The sequence below is a fragment of the Eutrigla gurnardus genome (genome assembly GCF_963514095.1).
Source record: "Eutrigla gurnardus genome assembly, chromosome: 3".
Taxonomy (NCBI): Eukaryota; Metazoa; Chordata; class Actinopteri; order Perciformes; family Triglidae; genus Eutrigla; species Eutrigla gurnardus.
Genome location: NC_139917.1, coordinates 29801640 through 29822064, shown reverse-complemented (window position 1 = coordinate 29822064; position 20425 = coordinate 29801640). Strand labels below are relative to the sequence as shown.

At 44.0% G+C, this 20425-nt stretch overlaps 1 protein-coding gene across 1 annotated transcript; it reads left to right on the top strand.

Annotated features, from left to right (window-relative positions):
• Nucleotides 1–5291: 5291 nt before the first annotated feature.
• Nucleotides 5292–19882, top strand: LOC311011571 (uncharacterized protein; the record flags this gene model as incomplete). The annotated part of the gene is made up of 6 exons (XM_084006607.1): nt 5292–5671; nt 6385–8020; nt 8790–8855; nt 10525–10630; nt 12001–12304; nt 18232–19882. The coding sequence occupies exons 2-6, from the start codon at nt 6395–6397 to the stop codon at nt 19880–19882; spliced, it is 3753 nt and encodes a 1250-aa protein (XP_083862733.1). The 5' UTR covers nt 5292–5671; nt 6385–6394.
• Between the last annotated feature and the right edge of the window lie 543 nt (nt 19883–20425).

The following is a 20425-nucleotide window of genomic DNA, read 5'->3' as shown; positions in this document are numbered from 1 at the left end:
TACCCGCATGGTCTGTTGAGCATACCAGAATGCCAATATTCTAACAAGATAGCTAGGTACCCCTCTTTCACACAATTTTTTGAGCATTTTTTCATGGTTCACACGATCAAATGCCTTAGAGGCATCTATAAAACACAGGAACATTGTTGTATTTTTTCTATTATAATTATCCAGTATCTCCTTCAGAGCAAAAATACACATATCAGTGCTATGCTTATGTTTAAACCCAAATTGGTTGTCAACAGTGAGAATGTACCTCTCCAATCTAGACATCAAAATGATCTCCAATACTTTAGACAGTATGCTGGCTAATGCAATTGGTCTATAATTTTCAGAGCTGTTAAGCTTGCCAACCTTATCTTTTATGACCGGCACAAGCAGGACAGCCATAATAGTATCAGGTAAGGTGCCATGGACTAGACATCCAGTAAAACAAAGACTAAGCAGGGGACAGAGTTTCTTACTTGCATGTTTCATGTGTTCAGCCGTAATATTATCCATACCGCATGCCTTGTTGTCACCAAGCTTCATGATTGCATCATGAACTTCAGAGGGAGTAATTATCACCCCCTCATCATACACTATAGTGCCAACATCAAGACGGTTACTTTTAACGCAGTTAAGCAGCTCCTGATATTTCTTCTGCCATAGCAGGGAGATCTCATCAAAGCCACTCACACCATCTATATTACAGGGTAAGGGTGTCTTACTGTTATTAATTCCTCTGATTTCTTTCCAAAAATCATTTAGATTGTTGTTTTGCAACTTCCTGGCCAGTGAATCAGATCTCAAGGTGTTCTCATTTCTCTTTATATACCGTAGAGCATATTTAAACTGAGCATTAGTATGTTTCTTATGTTCAAATAGTGGGCCATGCCTGCTTTTGCCTGCCTCAGCCCATAATTTAAAGGCATTTCTGGCCTCTGCATGGAGTTCTTCTACATAGTCATTCCATCCTGGCTTCACATTACTCATTTTTGACCTCTGTTTATAAAGAGGCTTGCTAGAGATAGTGAGAGATTCCACAATGCAAACATACAATGAACACAATGCTTTACAATGTTGCATGTTCTTGCAATTCAAATCCCGACACAAAATAGCTTCTTTTGGCAAACAAATATTACTCAGCAAGACATCAGAACGATAGACATATTTGTCAAGATCATCCTTTGATAGCTTAGGCCAGTCTATCTTCCCTGTCCTAATGCTGTCATCATCAGACATTAACAATGGTAGATTACCTGGATTCAACATTATAGAGAAAGGTATGTGGTCAGAAGTGGCCATATCATAGTTAATCTTTATAGAATCGATAGAATCATGTGCGTCAACTGTGCATAAACAGTGGTCTAGCCAGGAGGTGGAGTGCCAGGCTTCGCTTATATAAGTGAAGCTATTCTCCGGCATGAGGACCTTACTAGACAATATCAGCCCACTATCAGAGCAGAATTGCAGTAGGTGATTACCGAATAACGAGTTGGTATCAGCCACATCAGCATTCAAATCACCTACAACATATATACAGGTCGACGGATTGTCCTGGATAAACGACATAATACATCCCAGTCTGTTTAGGTACTCAGCCTCATTTTGATAGCACTCAAAAGGTGTATAAACATTCAATATTATGAACCGTTGATCGTTACAGCTAAACTCTAGACCAATAGCCCAATCTACATTCAGTCTTACAACATTAACCAGCTGGTCATATTTTTTATTCCATAGAGTCGCAATCCCACCTGGAATCCTCCCCCGCGTAATTTTGGTGCTGAGATCAGTGGTTGATTCCCCAGCCCCGTGGAAGTCTTTATGTACAGAGTTGAGACCTCCGAGATCTTGTTTAGACAGAAACGTCTCCTGTACACACAATATGTCACAGCTCTCAAGTAGCTTGTCCACTACAATACGGTGTGCCTTGTCTGCTTCACTATGGCCAACACGCAGCCCGCGCGCATTGTATGACACAACAAAGAGTTTCATTAAGAGAATAAAAGTTCATAGCCACCTGGCTACGCAGTCGTTATATGCACTGATGAGGGTGACGAATCGTCCCTTTGCCAGGGGAATGCGCCACGTCATCAGCCTTTCACTGATGCCGATGGGGGATTCCGGAATGCGCTGCAGCAGTTTGGTCTTCACAGCAAAGCCAACTCCATGGTTGCGGCGAGTGCCTTCGGGGACCCCCCTCCAGAAGAAGGTGTACCCAGCACCAACCTCTGATAGGGAATCCTCTCCATGAAGTCTGGTCTCGCTGAGAGCTGCAATATCGATGCTGTATCTTGCGAGCTCCAGTGCCACTAGTGCTGTTCTGCGGTGTGGCCTGTCAGGAGTTGTAGTCAGGTCTAGTAGTGTTCGAACATTCCATGATGCTATTTTTAGTATATTTTTTACTTTTATTTTTCGACCGCGAGGGGGGATGCTCCGACGGTTGCGGTTTACCGTCCGGAGTATGAAGAGCAGACAATTTTTGGACCACCTTTTCTAGGTCCTTCCCCATCTCAGGGGTGAGCAGTGTGGCGCTGCTCAGTCGAAATGGAAGCTGCCGAAAGGACGCACTGCTCCATCCCACAGTCCTAACGACCATCACTCCATTGCCGCCTGTGTGCATGGTTTGGCTAGATACTCCCAGCCACATCCTTGGCCTGTACCCACCGCCATTCCACAACACCACAGGACTTTTGAGAGGGAGGGGGGAGGGGGGGGGGGGGGCAAGAAAGCTTGTGCGTAGGTGAGGATTTAGGTGAAGGTGAGGGTGCACAGACCTCACTCCCACCATCTTCACTCCTACCAGATTGACCTCCAGTGGCATGAGAGAACCCATGACGACCTTCGTCTGGCAGGAGCTGCAGGGGGCTGCCGGTGGTCCGGTCAGTTGGACTCCGCCTGTGCCTGTCCCCAGATGCAGGTTTGTTTTCGGGGTTTGCTCCCCTAGCCACTGTACCCTCCCGAGTTAACCCACGTGGCTGTGGGGTTGCCTTCTTCCGCCTTTCCAGCCGTTGTGGTGGTTCTCGCACCCATCATCTTCCGCCTGTTCTGCCATTGGGGTCTTCACTATTTACCCATAGTTGGGTCTATTAGCCCATAGCTGGGACAGTGGTTGACGGGCAGCAGGGCATTTCCACTCACCGATGGGCCTGCGTGCCGCGTCTCTGGGGCCCACTGCTGCTCCGAGATCCCGTACAGCTTAGCCTGGAGCCGCAAGGGACCAGTTACCATGTGTGCCACGAGGAGGCGTGTACGAGATCTTGGCGGTGGAGAGGATATGTACCGGCTGAGGAGACTTACGCACTCGGCTCCTCTTTTCACCCCTGATGACCAGGGGCTATCCGGTGGCAGTAGCTGAAAGCAGAAAGTAGCAAGCAGAAGCACACAGCATGCAGCATGCACTAACTACAAGCACTAACACTCCAACACTACTGCACAGACGCATCACACGCCCTGTGCACGCACGCACACACACACACACACACATTCCCATAAAAAAACTCAAGATTAAAGTTGTACATATACTTACAGTAGTAAGTACAAAACCATAACGTTTTTGAAAGAAATTGAGTGATCATGTATCAAGACATTGGATTAGACAAATTATGGCTCCTTGTTTAATTTGCCCAAAATCATATACTATATAGATCCATGTGGAGTCTACAGTTACCACCAAACACACACACACACTTTTTGTACACTGCGGTGCTGATTCTGCACAAACAGGTGCTGATATTGAATCGTTGTTGAAGCCTCACATCTCTTCTGTGAGGGTTGAAGACGTAACGAACCCGAAGAACTCACTTGTCAGATAGTTGTCCGAACAGAATGGCCCCGAACATGACGCCGACGAAGAAATTCGTAGCCAGAGCTTGATTCAGCTGTTTGTTTTCACACACCAGATCCCACTGCAGAGACACAGACATGTTAAAACCTGTCTCACACCTCCAGTGGACATTAGTGGAACTGCAGTTTAGAGGTGCATAACACACGATTGGAACATACTGTAGACTGTATAAGAGGAAGTGGACGTAGTCATGGTGACCTGTTGGTTTGTGGAACTGTCAATCAGCAGGTAGCCCCGCCCCTAAAGCATCCCCTGCTTTCTGGTCTGTTGGACTCTAAATGGACCTGCAGGTAGCCCCGCCCCCTAAAGCATCCCCTGCTTTCTGGTCTGGTGGACTCTAAATGGACCTGTGAATCAGCAGGTAGCCCCGCCCCCTAAAGCATCCCCTGCTTTCTGGTCTGGTGGACTCTAAATGGACCATAATGTACTAAATGAACATCATGCTGGATTGAAGAAGACTTGAAACTAGAGATTGAGTTTGAGTTGATTGACGTTCGATTAGTGGTTAATAATGAACTCTTCTGAAAGAAAGCGTTAAATTCCTGAGTTTATTACACACAGCGTTTTTGGTCACAGTCATAGCATCAAATAAATCTTTGAGCTAAAACATCAGGCTGTAACAACCAGTGTTGGGCAAGTTACTTCAAAAGCGTAATGCATTATTTATTACTTGTTACTGTCATTTCAAAGTAATTAGTTACATTACAATATTACTGTCTTTGAATTGTAAGGCATTACACTACTTTTGCATTACTTTTGCATTACTTTTCGCCAAAATAAAAGGAAATATGGATTCTGTGTTCTCAATAGATCTTCTTGTGTTAAATAAAGCTCGTTACACAGCAGGATGTGATGTGGTTTGGCATAATGACTGAGCTAGGCTTAAGGCTGACAAAAGTACAATATAATGTATAATATAAGACATTATAGAAATACTGTAACTTTAGGTATTCATATTGAAATCAATAGAGCTAGAGCCTACTGTAGATTGTAAAAAAAAAAAAGTCATGACAAGATACACAACCCTTTTTACATTTCTATCCATGGACGTCGGAACTATTTTCTGAGAGGGGGGGCGGGATTTCTGTTGGGAGGGTCGGGGGAGAGACCACAATGATTAACGAACTAGACTGGATAAACGGTCCGCGTACGTTGCGGCCATCCGACTTTCGTTTTGTAGTCGACAGTAAAACGGACAACGAGTCGTTTCCCGTTTTTCGCTTCAAAATAAAAGAACGAAAAACGGAAAATGACTCGCATCCCGTTATTCGTTTTAAAAACAAACGAATAATCAAAACAACAAAGTTAAAGTTAACTGATATTAGATATTTTGTTCATGAATGGAATTCGGGGATGAAATAACAGGGCCGTTTTTCATTCCAGATTTGCCGTCCGTCTTTTTTAATGACCCGGAAGGCGCTGTGTTATGCTGCGAAATGACCTGAAAGCCTACCTGAGACATTTAGAGGGACATTTAGAGGGAGCTCTAAAACACTGTTCACTGTCAGCGGTTGACTTAATGACAGCTGACACGTCTCTGTCTCTCTGTATTCAGCGTGCAGAGAGGTGAAAACCAGGTTTACACCAAACAGCTGTTTCCTGTGACCTCTTACGTCCTCGGCAGGCTTTGGGATGTTTACGGTGGAAACAACTGGAACAACTGGGAGGAGGAAACAACCTCACCAGCAGAGCTGCAGGAAGAGGCGGAGCGACGTCACACTCCAGAAACGAAAGGAAAGTTGGTCAGAGCGGCAGCAACGCAGCAGTCGAGACTAACCTCCGTTTGTTTCTCAGAAAACAAGATTCAAAGTGACGTCATCACGTCTTTCTTAAACACGGGTGAGTACAGCTGCTAATATTGACTCTTCCAACAACCAGCATGAACACAAACTAAAGCTCGACTCGGCAGGAAGTTCTGGTCGAGTCAGCCGACACACACAAATCGGGAGCGGCCGTGAAGTGATAAAACTTCCGGTTTCAAAATAAAGGCTAGCGTGAAATATAAAAGCTTTTTTTTTAATATAAGATTTTATTCACAATAAGTATAAATCATATTGTGAATGTCTCTTATAAATTAACGTAATGCTCATTTGTAATAATGTTTAATCATTTTCAGTTTCGGGGCAGACAGAGATGTCCTGCACACAAATCTATCAGTCCTTTTCTGGAATTATTGAAATAATTATTTTGATATCATCCCAAAGAAATCTCACAAATCTACATATTATTCTGTATACATGTAGGAGTTAAACTAAATACAAATCAATACTGCTTCCTCTACTTTTAAAGGTTTTTACACCAGAGGACCAGTGGGAGGCTTTTAATGTGAAACAACTAGAGGAAATGTTTGTCAGTAAGCAGAGCTTTGATAGCAGGGCTATTCTCCAATTAAACTTCTACACAAAATGATGTGTCATCGCTTTGTTTCTCAACAAGTCAAGACACAGTATCACAGGACAGAAGAACAGTCATCACACGTGTTTCTTAATAATATATGATAAACAACTAAAGTGGTATTTTAAATGAACCGCTTTTCTTTTCTTTCACACTAGGTGTGTAGATATGGCTGCTGCAAACTATCCACATTCTGAAGATCAGTTTCTGTGCTCCATCTGTCTGGATGTGTTCACTGATCCAGTCACCACAACATGTGGACACAACTTCTGCAAAACCTGCATCGATACACACTGGAATACTAACGACCTGTACCTGTGTCCCATGTGTAAGAAGGTTTTTAACCTGAGACCTGAGCTGCACGTCAACACTTTGTTCTCTGAGATGGTTGCTCAGTTCAGACAGTCAGCTCCACAGAAAGCCAGCAGCAGCAGATCAGAGCAGCAGGAGGCCAAACCAGGAGAAGTTCCCTGTGACGTCTGCACTGGATCCAGACTGAAGGCCCTGAAGTCCTGCCTGGTGTGTCTGGTCTCCTACTGTGAGACTCACCTGGAGCCTCATCTGACCACGTCAGTCCTGAAAAGACACCAGCTGATCGACCCTGTGGAGAACCTGGAAGGCAGGATGTGTAGGAAGCACGATAAACCTCTGGAGCTGTTCTGTAAGACCGACCAGACATGTGTCTGCATGCTCTGCAGCGTTTTAGACCACAAGACACACGAGTTTGTTCTTCTGAAAGAAGAATATGAAGACAAGAAGGCAGAGCTGGGGAAGACAGAGGCTGAAGCTCAGCAGATGATCCAGAAGAGACGACTGAAGATTCAGGAGATCAAACGCTCAGTCGACCTCAGTGAGCAAGATGCAGACAGAGTGATAGCAGAAGGTGTTCAGGTCTTCACTGGTCTGATGGAGTCTGTTCAGAGAGTCCAGAATGAGTTCATCAAAACTATAGAAGAGAAGCAGAGAACGGCACAGAAACAGGCTGAAGGCTTCATCAAAGAGCTGGAACAGGAAATCTCTGAGCTGAAGAAGAGAAGCACTGAGGTGGAGAAGCTCTCGCTCTCTGAAGACCACGTCCTCCTCCTCCAAAGCTTCCCGTCCCTGAAAGCTGCTCCACCCACCAAGGACTGGACAGAGGTCAGAGTTCATCCACCATCATATGAGAGGACTGTGGTGAAAGCTGTGGCCCAGCTGGAGGAGACGCTCAGTACAGAGATGAAGAAGCTGGTTGAGTCTGAGCTGAAGAGGGTCCAGGTCTATGCAGTAGATGTGACTCTTGATCCTGATACAGCAAATAATTATCTCAACCTGTCTGATGATGGGAAGCAAGTCATTCATTTAGATGTGAAGAAGAATCTCCCCGACAACCCAAAGAGATTTTCTGATTGTATTTGTGTCTTAGCAAAGCAGAGTTTCTCTTCAGGCAGATTCTACTTTGAGGTTCAAGTTAAAGGAAAGACTGAGTGGGTTCTTGGAGTGGCCAGAGAGTCCATCAACAGGAAGGAGGGAATCCAGCTGAGACCTCAGGAAGGTTACTGGACTATATGTTTGAGAAATGGAAATGAGTACTACACTCTTGCTGTCCCTCCGGTCCGTCTCTCTCTGAAGTCTCGGCCTCAGAAGGTGGGGGTGTTTGTGGATTATGAGGAGGGTCTGGTCTCCTTCTATGACGTAGATGCTGCAGCTCTTATCTACTCCTTTACTGGCTGCTCCTTCACTGACAAACTCCTCCCACTCTTCAGTCCTTCTTTTAATGATTCTGGTAAAAACTCTGCACCTCTGATCATCTGCCCTGTCAGAATAAACTAATCATTTATCTTATTTAATTTATAGAAATTAATCATTGAAAGGAACAAATATACAGTCTCATTTGATAGTGTGGTATTAGTACTTTTACTTGAGTAAAGGATCTGAATACTTCCTCCACGTCTGTGGGAGCGTATGTGATGCAATTCATCCAACAATTTTGCTGTTATTTTATTGTAATAAACATAAAAAAAGATGCTGAAATAACTTCATGATGATGACAATATGTAAAAACCCCAAAGTCATGTTTTTTTAGGTCTGACTGCAAGACGACAAGCAAATAACTTAAAATGCTTGTTTTCTGAATGGAGTCTGGTTGATGGGAGCTAGGCTACGCTAACATTGTAGCTGCTCCGTCAACACTTAAAATAACATCTAGACATAAATACGGCAGAGACCTCGTTGTATGTACCGTTGACAGTCTCTGGTTTCATCATAGTCTGGTCTCTGGACTCATGTGGGCTACTATCTACACCTCTGGGAGACCACAGACCGCTACGATATGTTTAAGTCTCCATTTCTGATTCAGTGACGACAGGAGGAGAATCTCAATGAAACCATTGAGGAGAATCCACTCTGGGGGATGAAGCAATAAGACATGGAAGAAATGTCCAACAGAAACCTTGATGAATGTCGACTGTCGTTATTAATGAATGTAAATAAAGTAAGAATGATTTCAAACTGGCCTTTGTTTGTTGGCTTTTGTTTGTACACCAGATTCATGTGAGACTTCATGCTGTTGTACTTCGTGTCGCAGAGCGCCGTCTCGGTCCGGCTGGTGTTGGAACTGGACGGCACTAATCTGGAGGGCAGGTCCATCCGGGTGAAGAAGAATTATAATAACAATAATAATAAACTTAATTTGTATAGCACCTTTAAAAATAAGAGTTTACAAAGTGTAAACGCATAGTGACCTGTCAATCAGCAGGTAAGCCCCGCCCCCTAAAGCATCCCCTGCTTTCTGGTCTGGTGGACTCTAAATGGACCATAATGTACTAAATGAACATCATGCTGGATTGAAGAAGACTTGAAACTAGAGATTGAGACCATAAACTCATGTTTACAATGTTTACTGAGATAATACATCAAGAGAGAAGTAGGACCATTTTCTCATAGACTTCTATACAACCAGAGAGGAGTCGCCCCCTGGTGGCCAGCAGAGAGAAGTAGGACCATTTTCTCATAGACTTCTATACAACCAGAGAGGAGTCGCCCCCTGGTGGCCAGCAGAGAGAAGTAGGACCATTTTCTCATAGACTTCTATACAACCAGAGAGGAGTCGCCCCTGGTGGCCAGCAGAGAGAATGCAGGTTTAAGGCATATTCCAGTCCAACAGTTATTTAAGATGAGAAATGAGAAAGAAGAAGTGATGTTTTGGTGTTTACCCGCGATGGATGAATCTCTCTGGAGGAGAAGATCTTTGGGACGTCTCTTTTGTTTGTCCCCTTTCCTCAGAGATTATAGCAAAAAAAAAAGAAAAGAAATTAAGACGTCTAGATTAAGATGAGACGTCTAAGAAAGTGTTCAACCCTGAATAACCTGAATGTAAACTCATCTTTTAAACTTCAGCCGGCTCTTTCAACATAAAATCATCTCCACAACTTCAGTTTGTTCATGTTTTATTATTTTTTTCCTGAAGAGGGGTCGTCCTCTTTAAAATGAACAGAACATTCCATCACTTAAAAAAAAAAAAAAAAAAAAAAACTGTTTCCAAATCGAGACCAGAAACCGAGAGACGACTGATGACAGAAAGAGAAACAATAAATACTCTGAAGCGTCCGAGCAGAGAGAAGATTCCCGCTCGTGTAACTTTCCACGCCGTGAATCTGGTGCATGACGCTGCCAGGATGTGTGCTACACCAGCCTGGAGGAAGGAGCGGATTCATGTTAACACCCAGTCCACTTAATGAGCACACACACGGTGTAATGATGGGGGGATACGATCTGGAGACTCTTAATACCCCAAAGAACGGCTCATTTAAGTTCAAAAACAGACAAACACTAGTATCGGGGACAAACCAGGGATGGAAAACTAATTCCCTTTAGGACGCCTTGATGGGGGAAGTGTTGGACGTCGGCCGGAGTGATGGAGGCCGAGGCGTTGGCAGGTTGTCGTGGAAGGAGGGGTCCGCGTGAGGAAGAGGAGGGCGAGGAAGAGGACGGGGTTGCTTCCTCCCGGTCCTCTCATTCTATATCGTCCTCGCTCAGACTCTGTGCGCTCACGATACGCTGCAGGACAGAAGCAGAGAACAAACGTTCCACTCATGAACTTTTAAACCGTGGCTTGTTTGTTTGTTTTCTATGAGGAGCAACAGGAGGAGATCCATAGTAAAGGAGGAGGTGTTGGGCCTACCTGGCTGATGCTGGGCAGTTTGGTGAGCAGCATCTGGAAGACGGGCGGAGGCAGAGTCTGCTGCAGCACCTGCAGCAGCTGCTGAGGCTGACCACACACCGCGATGGCGTTGGTCAGGTGGTCCACGCCTTTCTCGTAGTCTCCTGTGGAGCGAAGGGCAAGGCGTGAGGACACGCCCACGGACTACACAAACTACAGGGAGGATCGGACGGGAGAAACAAAGAGTGAATGTGAAGGAGGTGCTGGTGTGAGGAGGTGTTACCCTGAGCCAGCAGCTCCTCCCCCAGCTGGATCTCCTCCAGGAAGAACTTCTGCACCGCCTCGGCGTCCTTCAGGTCTGGGAGCTGCAGGACAAACAAGCATCAGACGCAGGAAGGAACTGGTGTCTTTGTTTGACCGGGTTCCCACATGAAGGGGAATAAAAACAGGCCGCCTCGGCGTTGAGCGGACAGAAAAACAGACACAGTATTTTAAACCCGTTCATGTGTGAGCTGAAAAACTAAGTAACCATAGCAACCACACACCAAATTGGGAGACACTCTTAAAAAAAAAAAAAAAAAACGATAAAGAAAAATACAGCGTGGGAAATATTATTGCAACTAAAATGTATAACATGATCAAAACAAAACTCCCTCATATTTAATGACGCGGCCCTAAAAAATGATCAAATCCTCCGACTTTCTACGTCTTGAAAATACTTTTTAAATTCCCCCGATATTCCAGAAACGCCCCCGAACCCTGTTTAGAGGTCAGACGTCACAGGAAGTCGTCGTCCCGTGAAAGGTAATAAGCTCTGATCTGTGAGTCAGTCAAACTGTCAGAATAAAACAGGAAGTGAAGCTGTTCTGCCTCTAAAATAAAAGCCTACATATAAAGTGGTTATTGCTTCCACTAGTGCAGTTTATTAATGCTTAAACATGATGACATATGTATCAACGACTAACAACCAATCAAATCAACTGTCAAACACTGGAGACAACGAACATCGATGGATAAAAGCATGACTGGAACGAAACAAACATGAAAATCTGGTTGACCACAGTGATTGAATTTACTTTTATTCAAAAATAAACAATACATTTTGGTATTTAATAGCAGAACAGTAGATACAGTTTATAAAGTGAAGTGAGGCTTACCTGTCGGTAAACTGTTAAAAACCCATAAATATGTGAATATTCCTGAATTGGATTTTCATAAGTCAATTGATTACTGGTTGTAAATAAATCTTGTGCTGATGAATATTATGACATATAACCGAAGCATGTTTCTAGACAAGTCATTCCAAAAACCTGTAATAATTACAGAAGCTTTTCCGTGGGTTTTTTGGCATATTAAAGGGGCCAAACATCAACTTTTTGCATGTTGCTTAAAATGCACAGAAAATGTGATTCAGGTGACTGACAATATTTTATTAATGGTTAAAACCCCAAAAAGTGTGCAAATCACATAAAAGTAATATAAATATAAAAATAACTGGGAAAACTGTAATTAGTCTCTGCTGGTCAAGAGCAGGCGTCTCCTTACCTCGGTGGCCGTTGTGGAGCTGAACTGTGATCGGTCGTAGATCCAGCCGCGTGGGCAAGGTATCGTTCTGTTTCCTGCGCCGAGGTCGTAGGTCAGCCGGGGGTCGTAGACACTGCAGGAGCTGAGGGAGCCGTCGTCCTGAGTCCCGAGGACCAGCGGTTCAGGGCCCAGCGACGCCCCGCCACCTCCGCCGCCCTCCGGGCTCCCCAGGGCGCAGTGGTGGGGCGGCGTGGCGGAGATGAAGTTGTGCAGGAGAAAGTGCAGGGGGAGGATGGCGCGGGGAAGGCACAGGATGGACAGGAGCAGGAACTGGAACCTGGAGAAGCCGCCGACATGGTCCAGGATCTCCTCGAACCTCATGGTGGTGATGAGTTCACTGTCGATCAGGGTCCGACGTCCGAAAACTCCCTCTCTCTCTCTGTTCGTCCTCTAATGTTTCTTAGTGTCTCTCTCAGCTCCTCGCACTTTGGGCGATCACAGTGTGAGGGAGGTGCATTATTGTGTGTGTGTGTGTGTGTGTGTGTGTGTGTGTGTGTGTGTGTGTGTGTGTGTGTGTGTGTGTGTGATTTCTGTCTGCTGACCTTCAGCAGAACAAACTGGATTCAGAGCAGACATCCAGCAGACACACAGAGAGCCTCTGAGGTTTTATTATAACCCAAAATATGATATTGTCCCAAAGCAAAGTAGGTTGTTGCCTAAACAAACAGAGAACTTATATACATTATGTTGCTCTTCATGTTTGTATGTCAAAATGTCGGTTCATGGAGGGTCAAAGTATGAAGCAGGATCAAACCTAGGCCACGTTTACAAGTAGCAGAAACTAATATTCCCCCCTCCGTTTTCCAAAATAACATTGTGTTCAAAAGTTCTCATTTCCATCAACCTGCATAAATCTGCCGTCGAGCGCCGTTATAACTATACCAATCCTATGGGCGGCAGTGTAGGGAGAAGGACAAAGCCATGCAAGCCAATCAGAATCCTCAGAATCAACAACGACGAATAACACAAGCAACTTCCTGTGACGCTTGAGAACCTAAAACCCTGTTTCTCCCAGTTGACACGACAACACATAACCGGCGTTATCAGAAATCTCCACTTTGGCCGGAGTTTTTAGAAATAATCGTTTTCTGTGATAAAAACAGGGTTTTCGTGTAAATGAGAGGCCAAACCGCGTGGAGATATCAGAGTTTTCCCTTTGTGTAAACGAGGCCTATACTAACGCGAGGAAACCAGTGGGGACCAGCAATCACACAGGCGGGAAACTGTGTGTTAATGGTGTTCTTACCGAGTACCAGGCCGATGATGGACAGCCCGCTGAGCGCCGCGCCGCAGAGCGCCCTATACACCGCGAACATGGCGTAGGAGTTGGAGAAGGCCGAGGCGACTCCAAACGTGGTGGAGGTGATGAGAGCCAGCAGAAGCATTGATTTACGCCCAAACCTGCCACACACACACACACACACACACACACACACACACACACACACACACACACACACACACATTCCCATAAAAAAACTCAAGATTAAAGTTGTACATATACTTACAGTAGTAAGTACAAAACCATAACGTTTTTGAAAGAAATTGAGTGATCATGTATCAAGACATTGGATTAGACAAATTATGGCTCCTTGTTTAATTTGCCCAAAATCATATACTATATAGATCCATGTGGAGTCTACAGTTACCACCAAACACACACACACACTTTTTGTACACTGCGGTGCTGATTCTGCACAAACAGGTGCTGATATTGAATCGTTGTTGAAGCCTCACATCTCTTCTGTGAGGGTTGAAGACGTAACGAACCCGAAGAACTCACTTGTCAGATAGTTGTGCGAACAGAATGGCTCCGAACATGACGCCGACGAAGAAATACGTAGCCAGAGCTTGATTCAGCTGTTTGTTTTCACACACCAGATCCCACTGCAGAGACACAGACATGTTAAAACCTGTCTCACACCTCCAGTGGACATTAGTGGAACTGCAGTTTAGAGGTGCATAACACACGATTGGAACATACTGTAGACTGTATAAGAGGAAGTGGACGTAGTCATGGTGACCTGTTGGTTTGTGGACCTGTCAATCAGCAGGTAGCCCCGCCCCCTAAAGCATCCCCTGCTTTCTGGTCTGGTGGACTCTAAATGGACCATAATGTACTAAATGAACATCATGCTGGATTGAAGAAGACTTGACACTAGAGATTGAGTTTGAGTTGATTGACGTTCGATTAGTGGTTAATAATGAACTCTTCTGAAAGAAAGCGTTAAATTCCTGAGTTTATTACACACAGCGTTTTTGGTCACAGTCATAGCATCAAATAAATCTTTGTGCTAAAACATCAGGCTGTAACAATCAGTGTTGGGCAAGTTACTTCAAAAGCGTAATGCATTATTTATTACTTGTTACTGTCATTTCAAAGTAATTAGTTACATTACAATATTACTGTCTTTGAATTGTAAGGCATTACACTACTTTTACATTACTTTTGCATTACTTTTCTCCAAAATAAAAGGAAATATGGATTCTGTGTTCTCAATAGATCTTCTTGTGTTAAATAAAGCTCGTTACACAGCAGGAGGTGATGTGGTTTGGCATAATGACTGAGCTAGGCTTAAGGCTGACAAAAGTACAATATAATGTATAATATAAGGCATTATAGAAATACTGTAACTTTAGGTATTCATATTGAAATCAATAGAGCTAGAGCCTACTGTAGATTGTAAAAAAAAAAAAGTCATGACAAGATACACAACCCTTTTTACATTTCTATCCATGGACGTCGGAACTATTTTCTGAGAGGGGGGGCGGGATTTCTGTTGGGAGGGTCGGGGGAGAGACCACAATGATTAACGAACTAGACTGGATAAACGGTCCGCGTACGTTGCGGCCATCCGACTTTCGTTTTGTAGTCGACAGTAAAACGGACAACGAGTCGTTTCCCGTTTTTCGCTTCAAAATAAAAGAACGAAACACGGAAAATGACTCGCATCCCGTTATTCGTTTTAAAAACGGAAAAGTTAAAGTTAACTGATATTAGATATTTTGTTCATGAATGGGATTCGGGGATGAAATAACAGGGCCGTTTTTCATTCCAGATTTGCCGTACGTCTTTTTTAATGACCCGGAAGGCGCTGTGTTATGCTGCGAAATGACCTGAAAGCCTACCTGAGACATTTAGAGGGACATTTAGAGGGAGCTCTAAAACACTGTTCACTGTCAGCGGTTGACTTAATGACAGCTGACACGTCTCTGTCTCTCTGTATTCAGCGTGCAGAGAGGTGTGTTGTGGAAAAATGAATCTGCCCAATAAAGATCAACAACCAGGATCAGCTTTTTCTCCGAGGTTTATTCCACTAAGTATTCTCATCTGCAGAGGAGGGACTGTTCACCCCTGCCTTCTGATGCAAAGGTTCAGAATCAGCAGGAACGACCCTGAGTCCAACAACAATCTCCCTTTTAAGGAGGAGGAACCATGGACAAAGGACGGATCATGTCCAATCTTACAAAGACAAGATGTACAGGCAAGGTCAAGATTTACAGAACACAGGCGTCATAGTCCTGAAATTATCTTATGTCAATGTTGCACTCATGTTCATATCATCTACAAACAGGCATTCATTTTCGTCATAGCATAACAGTCAGATTAGGAGATGCGGATCGAGTCAGCCTGACAAATATTCTGATTATAAAGTACAAACGTCCAAAATTCCCATTACAGGTGAAAACCAGGTTTACACCAAACAGCTGTTTCCTGTGACCTCTTACGTCCTCGGCAGGCTTTGGGATGTTTACGGTGGAAACAACTGGAACAACTGGGAGGAGGAAACAACGGGTGCAGTCGAATAGTCAAAAAATAAGGTCCTAACACCTATTCCTATCTCCTATTCCTTGACCTCTGGGGAAAACGTCACGGGGTTAAGGAAAGGCAATAGGAGAACTCAAAAGGACTTAGGAATAGTCTACCGCGGTGCTCAGAGAATCTGACCGGACTTTCACTATCTACGTCATTATAATGCTGCTGATGATTGACAGCTGATGATCGGCACCGGCGATTGACGTGCGTCTGCGCTGGAGAAACTACAATAATGGACTACAAAAAACATGTCGTCCACTTCTCCACATGTTGGTTTTATCAACAGCTGGTTCACTGACCGGCTTCAGGTCCAGCAGCTCCTCCTTCCTGTTTGACCGGTTGCTTTATTTACGTTTCATTTGTGGTTTTAGTTTCGTTTTTGTCAAACATTTGTAACATGATTGAAAAAATAAATAAAAAATACCATTCAATTATTATCACTGTCCACACATTTATGATCACTATTCCAATTACTATATGTCTGCATGAAAGTTAATGTTAAATATGCAAATCAGCATATCATTTGTTTTCATTAATGGCCGAGGTGTGCGGCACTTTAAATGTTGCTCTCGCAAAGAATTGTGGGACGGCGTGATCTCCTTTCCTTTCGCATAGGAAGGTCTGTTGCATCCTATGCTAAAGGAGCTCTGAAAGGAAGCATTGGAGCTCCTTTCCTTTGCATTTAGAGAATTAAACGGCTCTTATCATGGCGGCCACTTGTTTTCAGGGTCACTTCTTCAGTTAGGAACCTTCCTAAGCAAAACAGAGGGTGCAGTCGAATAGGGTGCAGTCGAATAGTCTTTTTTGCTTAGGAAGGTTCCTAACTGAAGAAGTGACCCGGAAGTAAACAAGTGGCCGCCATGATAAGAGCTGTTCGAATTCTCTAAATGCATAGGAAAGGAGCTCCAATGCTTCCTTTCAGAGCTCCTTTAGCATAGGATGCAACAGACCTTCCTATGCGAAAGGAAAGGAGATTACACCGACCCACAATTCTTTGCGAGAGCAACATTTAAAGTGCCGCACACCTCGGCCATTAATGAAAACAAATGATATGCTGATTTGCATATTTAACATTAACTTTCATGCAGACATATAGTAATTGGAATAGTGATGTGTGGACAGTGATAATAATTGAATGGTATTTTTTATTTATTTTTTCAATCATGTTACAAATGTTTGACAAAAACGAAACTAAAACCACAAATGAAACGTAAATAAAGCAACCGGTCAAACAGGAAGGAGGAGCTGCTGGACCTGAAGCCGGTCAGTGAACCAGCTGTTGATAAAACCAACATGTGGAGAAGTGGACGACATGTTTTTTGTAGTCCATTATTGTAGTTTCTCCAGCGCAGACGCACGTCAATCGCCGGTGCCGATCATCAGCTGTTAATCATTAGCGGTCATTATGATGACGTAGCTGGGTGAAAGTCCGGTCGGATTCTCTGAGCACCGCGGCCGTCTTTTCCTAAATCCTTTTGAGTTCTCCTATCGCCTTTCCTTAACCCTGTGACGTTTTCCCCAGAGGTCAAGGAATAGGAGTTAGGAATAGGAGTTAGGACCTTATTTTTTGACTATTCGACTGCACCCAACCTCACCAGCAGAGCTGCAGGAAGAGGCGGAGCGACGTCACACTCCAGAAACGAAAGGAAAGTTGGTCAGAGCGGCAGCAACGCAGCAGTCGAGACTAACCTCCGTTTGTTTCTCAGAAAACAAGATTCAAAGTGACGTCATCACGTCTTTCTTAAACACGGGTGAGTACAGCTGCTAATATTGACTCTTCCAACAACCAGCATGAACACAAACTAAAGCTCGACTCGGCAGGAAGTTCTGGTCGAGTCAGCCGACACACACAAATCGGGAGCGGCCGTGAAGTGATAAAACTTCCGGTTTCAAAATAAAGGCTAGCGTGAAATATAAAAGCTTTTTTTTTTTAATATAAGATTTTATTCACAATAAGTATAAATCATATTGTGAATGTCTCTTATAAATTAACGTAATGCTCATTTGTAATAATGTTTAATCATTTTCAGTTTCGGGGCAGACAGAGATGTCCTGCACACAAATCTATCAGTCCTTTTCTGGAATTATTGAAATCATTATTTTGATATCAACCCAAAGAAATCTCATAAATCTACATATTATTCTGTATACATGTAGGAGTTAAACTAAATACAAATCAATACTGCTTCCTCTACTTTTAAAGGTTTTTAAACCAGAGGACCAGTGGGAGGCTTTTATTGTGAAGCAGCTAGAGGAAATGTTTGTCAGTAAGCAGAGCTTTGATAGCAGGGCTATTCTCCAATTAAACTTCTACACAAAATGATGTGTCATCACTTTGTTTCTCAGCAAGTCAAGACACAGTATCACAGGACAGAAGAACAGTCATCACACGTGTTTCTTAATAATATATGATAAACAACTAAAGTGGTATTTTAAATGAAGCGTTTTTCTTTTCTTTCACACTAGGTGTGTAGATATGGCTGCTGCAAACTATCCACATTCTGAAGATCAGTTTCTGTGCTCCATCTGTCTGGATGTGTTCACTGATCCAGTCACCATAACATGTGGACACAACTTCTGCAAAACCTGCATCGATACACACTGGAATACTAACGACCTGTACCTGTGTCCCATGTGTAAGAAGGTTTTTAACCCGAGACCTGAGCTGCACGTCAACACTTTGTTGTCTGAGATGGTTGCTCAGTTCAGACAGTCAGCTCCACAGAAAGCCAGCAGCAGCAGATCAGAGCAGCAGGAGGCCAAACCAGGAGAAGTTCCCTGTGACGTCTGCACTGGATCCAGACTGAAGGCCCTGAAGTCCTGCCTGGTGTGTCTGGTCTCCTACTGTGAGACTCACCTGGAGCCTCATCTGACCACGTCAGGCCTGAAAAGACACCAGCTGATCGACCCTGTGGAGAACCTGGAAGGCAGGATGTGTAGGAAGCACGATAAACCTCTGGAGCTGTTCTGTAAGACCGACCAGACATGTGTCTGCATGCTCTGCAGCGTTTTAGACCACAAGACACACGAGTTTGTTCCTCTGAAAGAAGAATATGAAGACAAGAAGGCAGAGCTGGGGAAGACAGAGGCTGAAGCTCAGCAGATGATCCAGAAGAGACGACTGAAGATTCAGGAGATCAAACGCTCAGTCGACCTCAGTGAGCAAGATGCAGACAGAGTGATAGCAGAAGGTGTTCAGGTCTTCACTGGTCTGATGGAGTCTGTTCAGAGAGTCCAGAATGAGTTCATCAAAACTATAGAAGAGAAGCAGAGAACGACACAGAAACAGGCTGAAGGCTTCATCAAAGAGCTGGAACAGGAAATCTCTGAGCTGAAGAAGAGAAGCACTGAGGTGGAGAAGCTCTCACTCTCTGAAGACCACGTCCTCCTCCTCCAAAGCTTCCCGTCCCTGAAAGCTGCTCCACCCACCAAGGACTGGACAGAGGTCAGAGTTCATCCACCATCATATGAGAGGACTGTGGTGAAAGCTGTGGCCCAGCTGGAGGAGACGCTCAGTACAGAGATGAAGAAGCTGGTTGAGTCTGAGCTGAAGAGGGTCCAGGTCTATGCAGTAGATGTGACTCTTGATCCTGATACATCACATCCTCATCTCAACCTGTCTGATGATGGGAAAGAAGTTAGTAATGATGGTGTTTGGAAGAATCTCCCCGACAACCCAAAGAGATTTTCTGATTGTATTTGTGTCTTAGCAAAGCAGAGTTTCTCTTCAGGCAGATTCTACTTTGAGGTTCAAGTTGAAGGAAAGACTGAATGGTTTCTTGGAGTGGCCAGAGAGTCCATCAACAGGAAGGGGAGAATCCAGCCGAGACCTCAGGAAGGTTACTGGTCTATATGTTTGGAAAATGGAAATGAGTACAAAGCTTGTGCTGTCCCTCCGGTCCTTCTCTCTCTGAAGTCTCAGCCTCAGAAGGTGGGGGTGTTTGTGGATTATGAGGAGGGTCTGGTCTCCTTCTATGACGTAGATGCTGCAGCTCTTATCTACTCCTTTACTGGCTGCTCCTTCACTGACAAACTCCTCCCATTCTTCAGTCCTGGTCTTAATGAAGGTGGTAAAAACTCTGCACCTCTGATCATCTGCCCTGTCAGAATAAACTAATCATTTATCTCATTTAATTTATAGAAATTAATCATTGAAAGGAACAAATATACAGTCTCATTTGATAGTGTGGTATTAGTACTTTTACTTGAGTAAAGGATCTGAATACTTCCTCCACGTCTGTGGGAGCGTATGTGACGCAATTCATCCAACAATTTTGCTGTTATTTTATTGTAATAAACATAAAAAAAGATGCAGAAATAACGACATGATGATGACAATATGTAAAAACCCCAAAGTCATGTTTTTTTTTAGGTCTGACTGCAAGACGACAAGCAAATAACTTAAAATGCTGGTTTTCTGAATGGAGTCTGGTTGATGGGAGCTAGGCTACGCTAACATTGTAGCTGCTACGTCAACACTTAAAATAACATCTAGACATAAATACGGCAGAGACCTCGTTGTTTGTACCGTTGACCGTCTCTGGTTTCATCATAGTCTGGTCTCTGGACTCATGTGGACTACTATCTACACCTCTGGGAGACCACAGACCGCTACGATATGTTTAAGTCTCCATTTCTGATTCAGTGACGACAGGAGGAG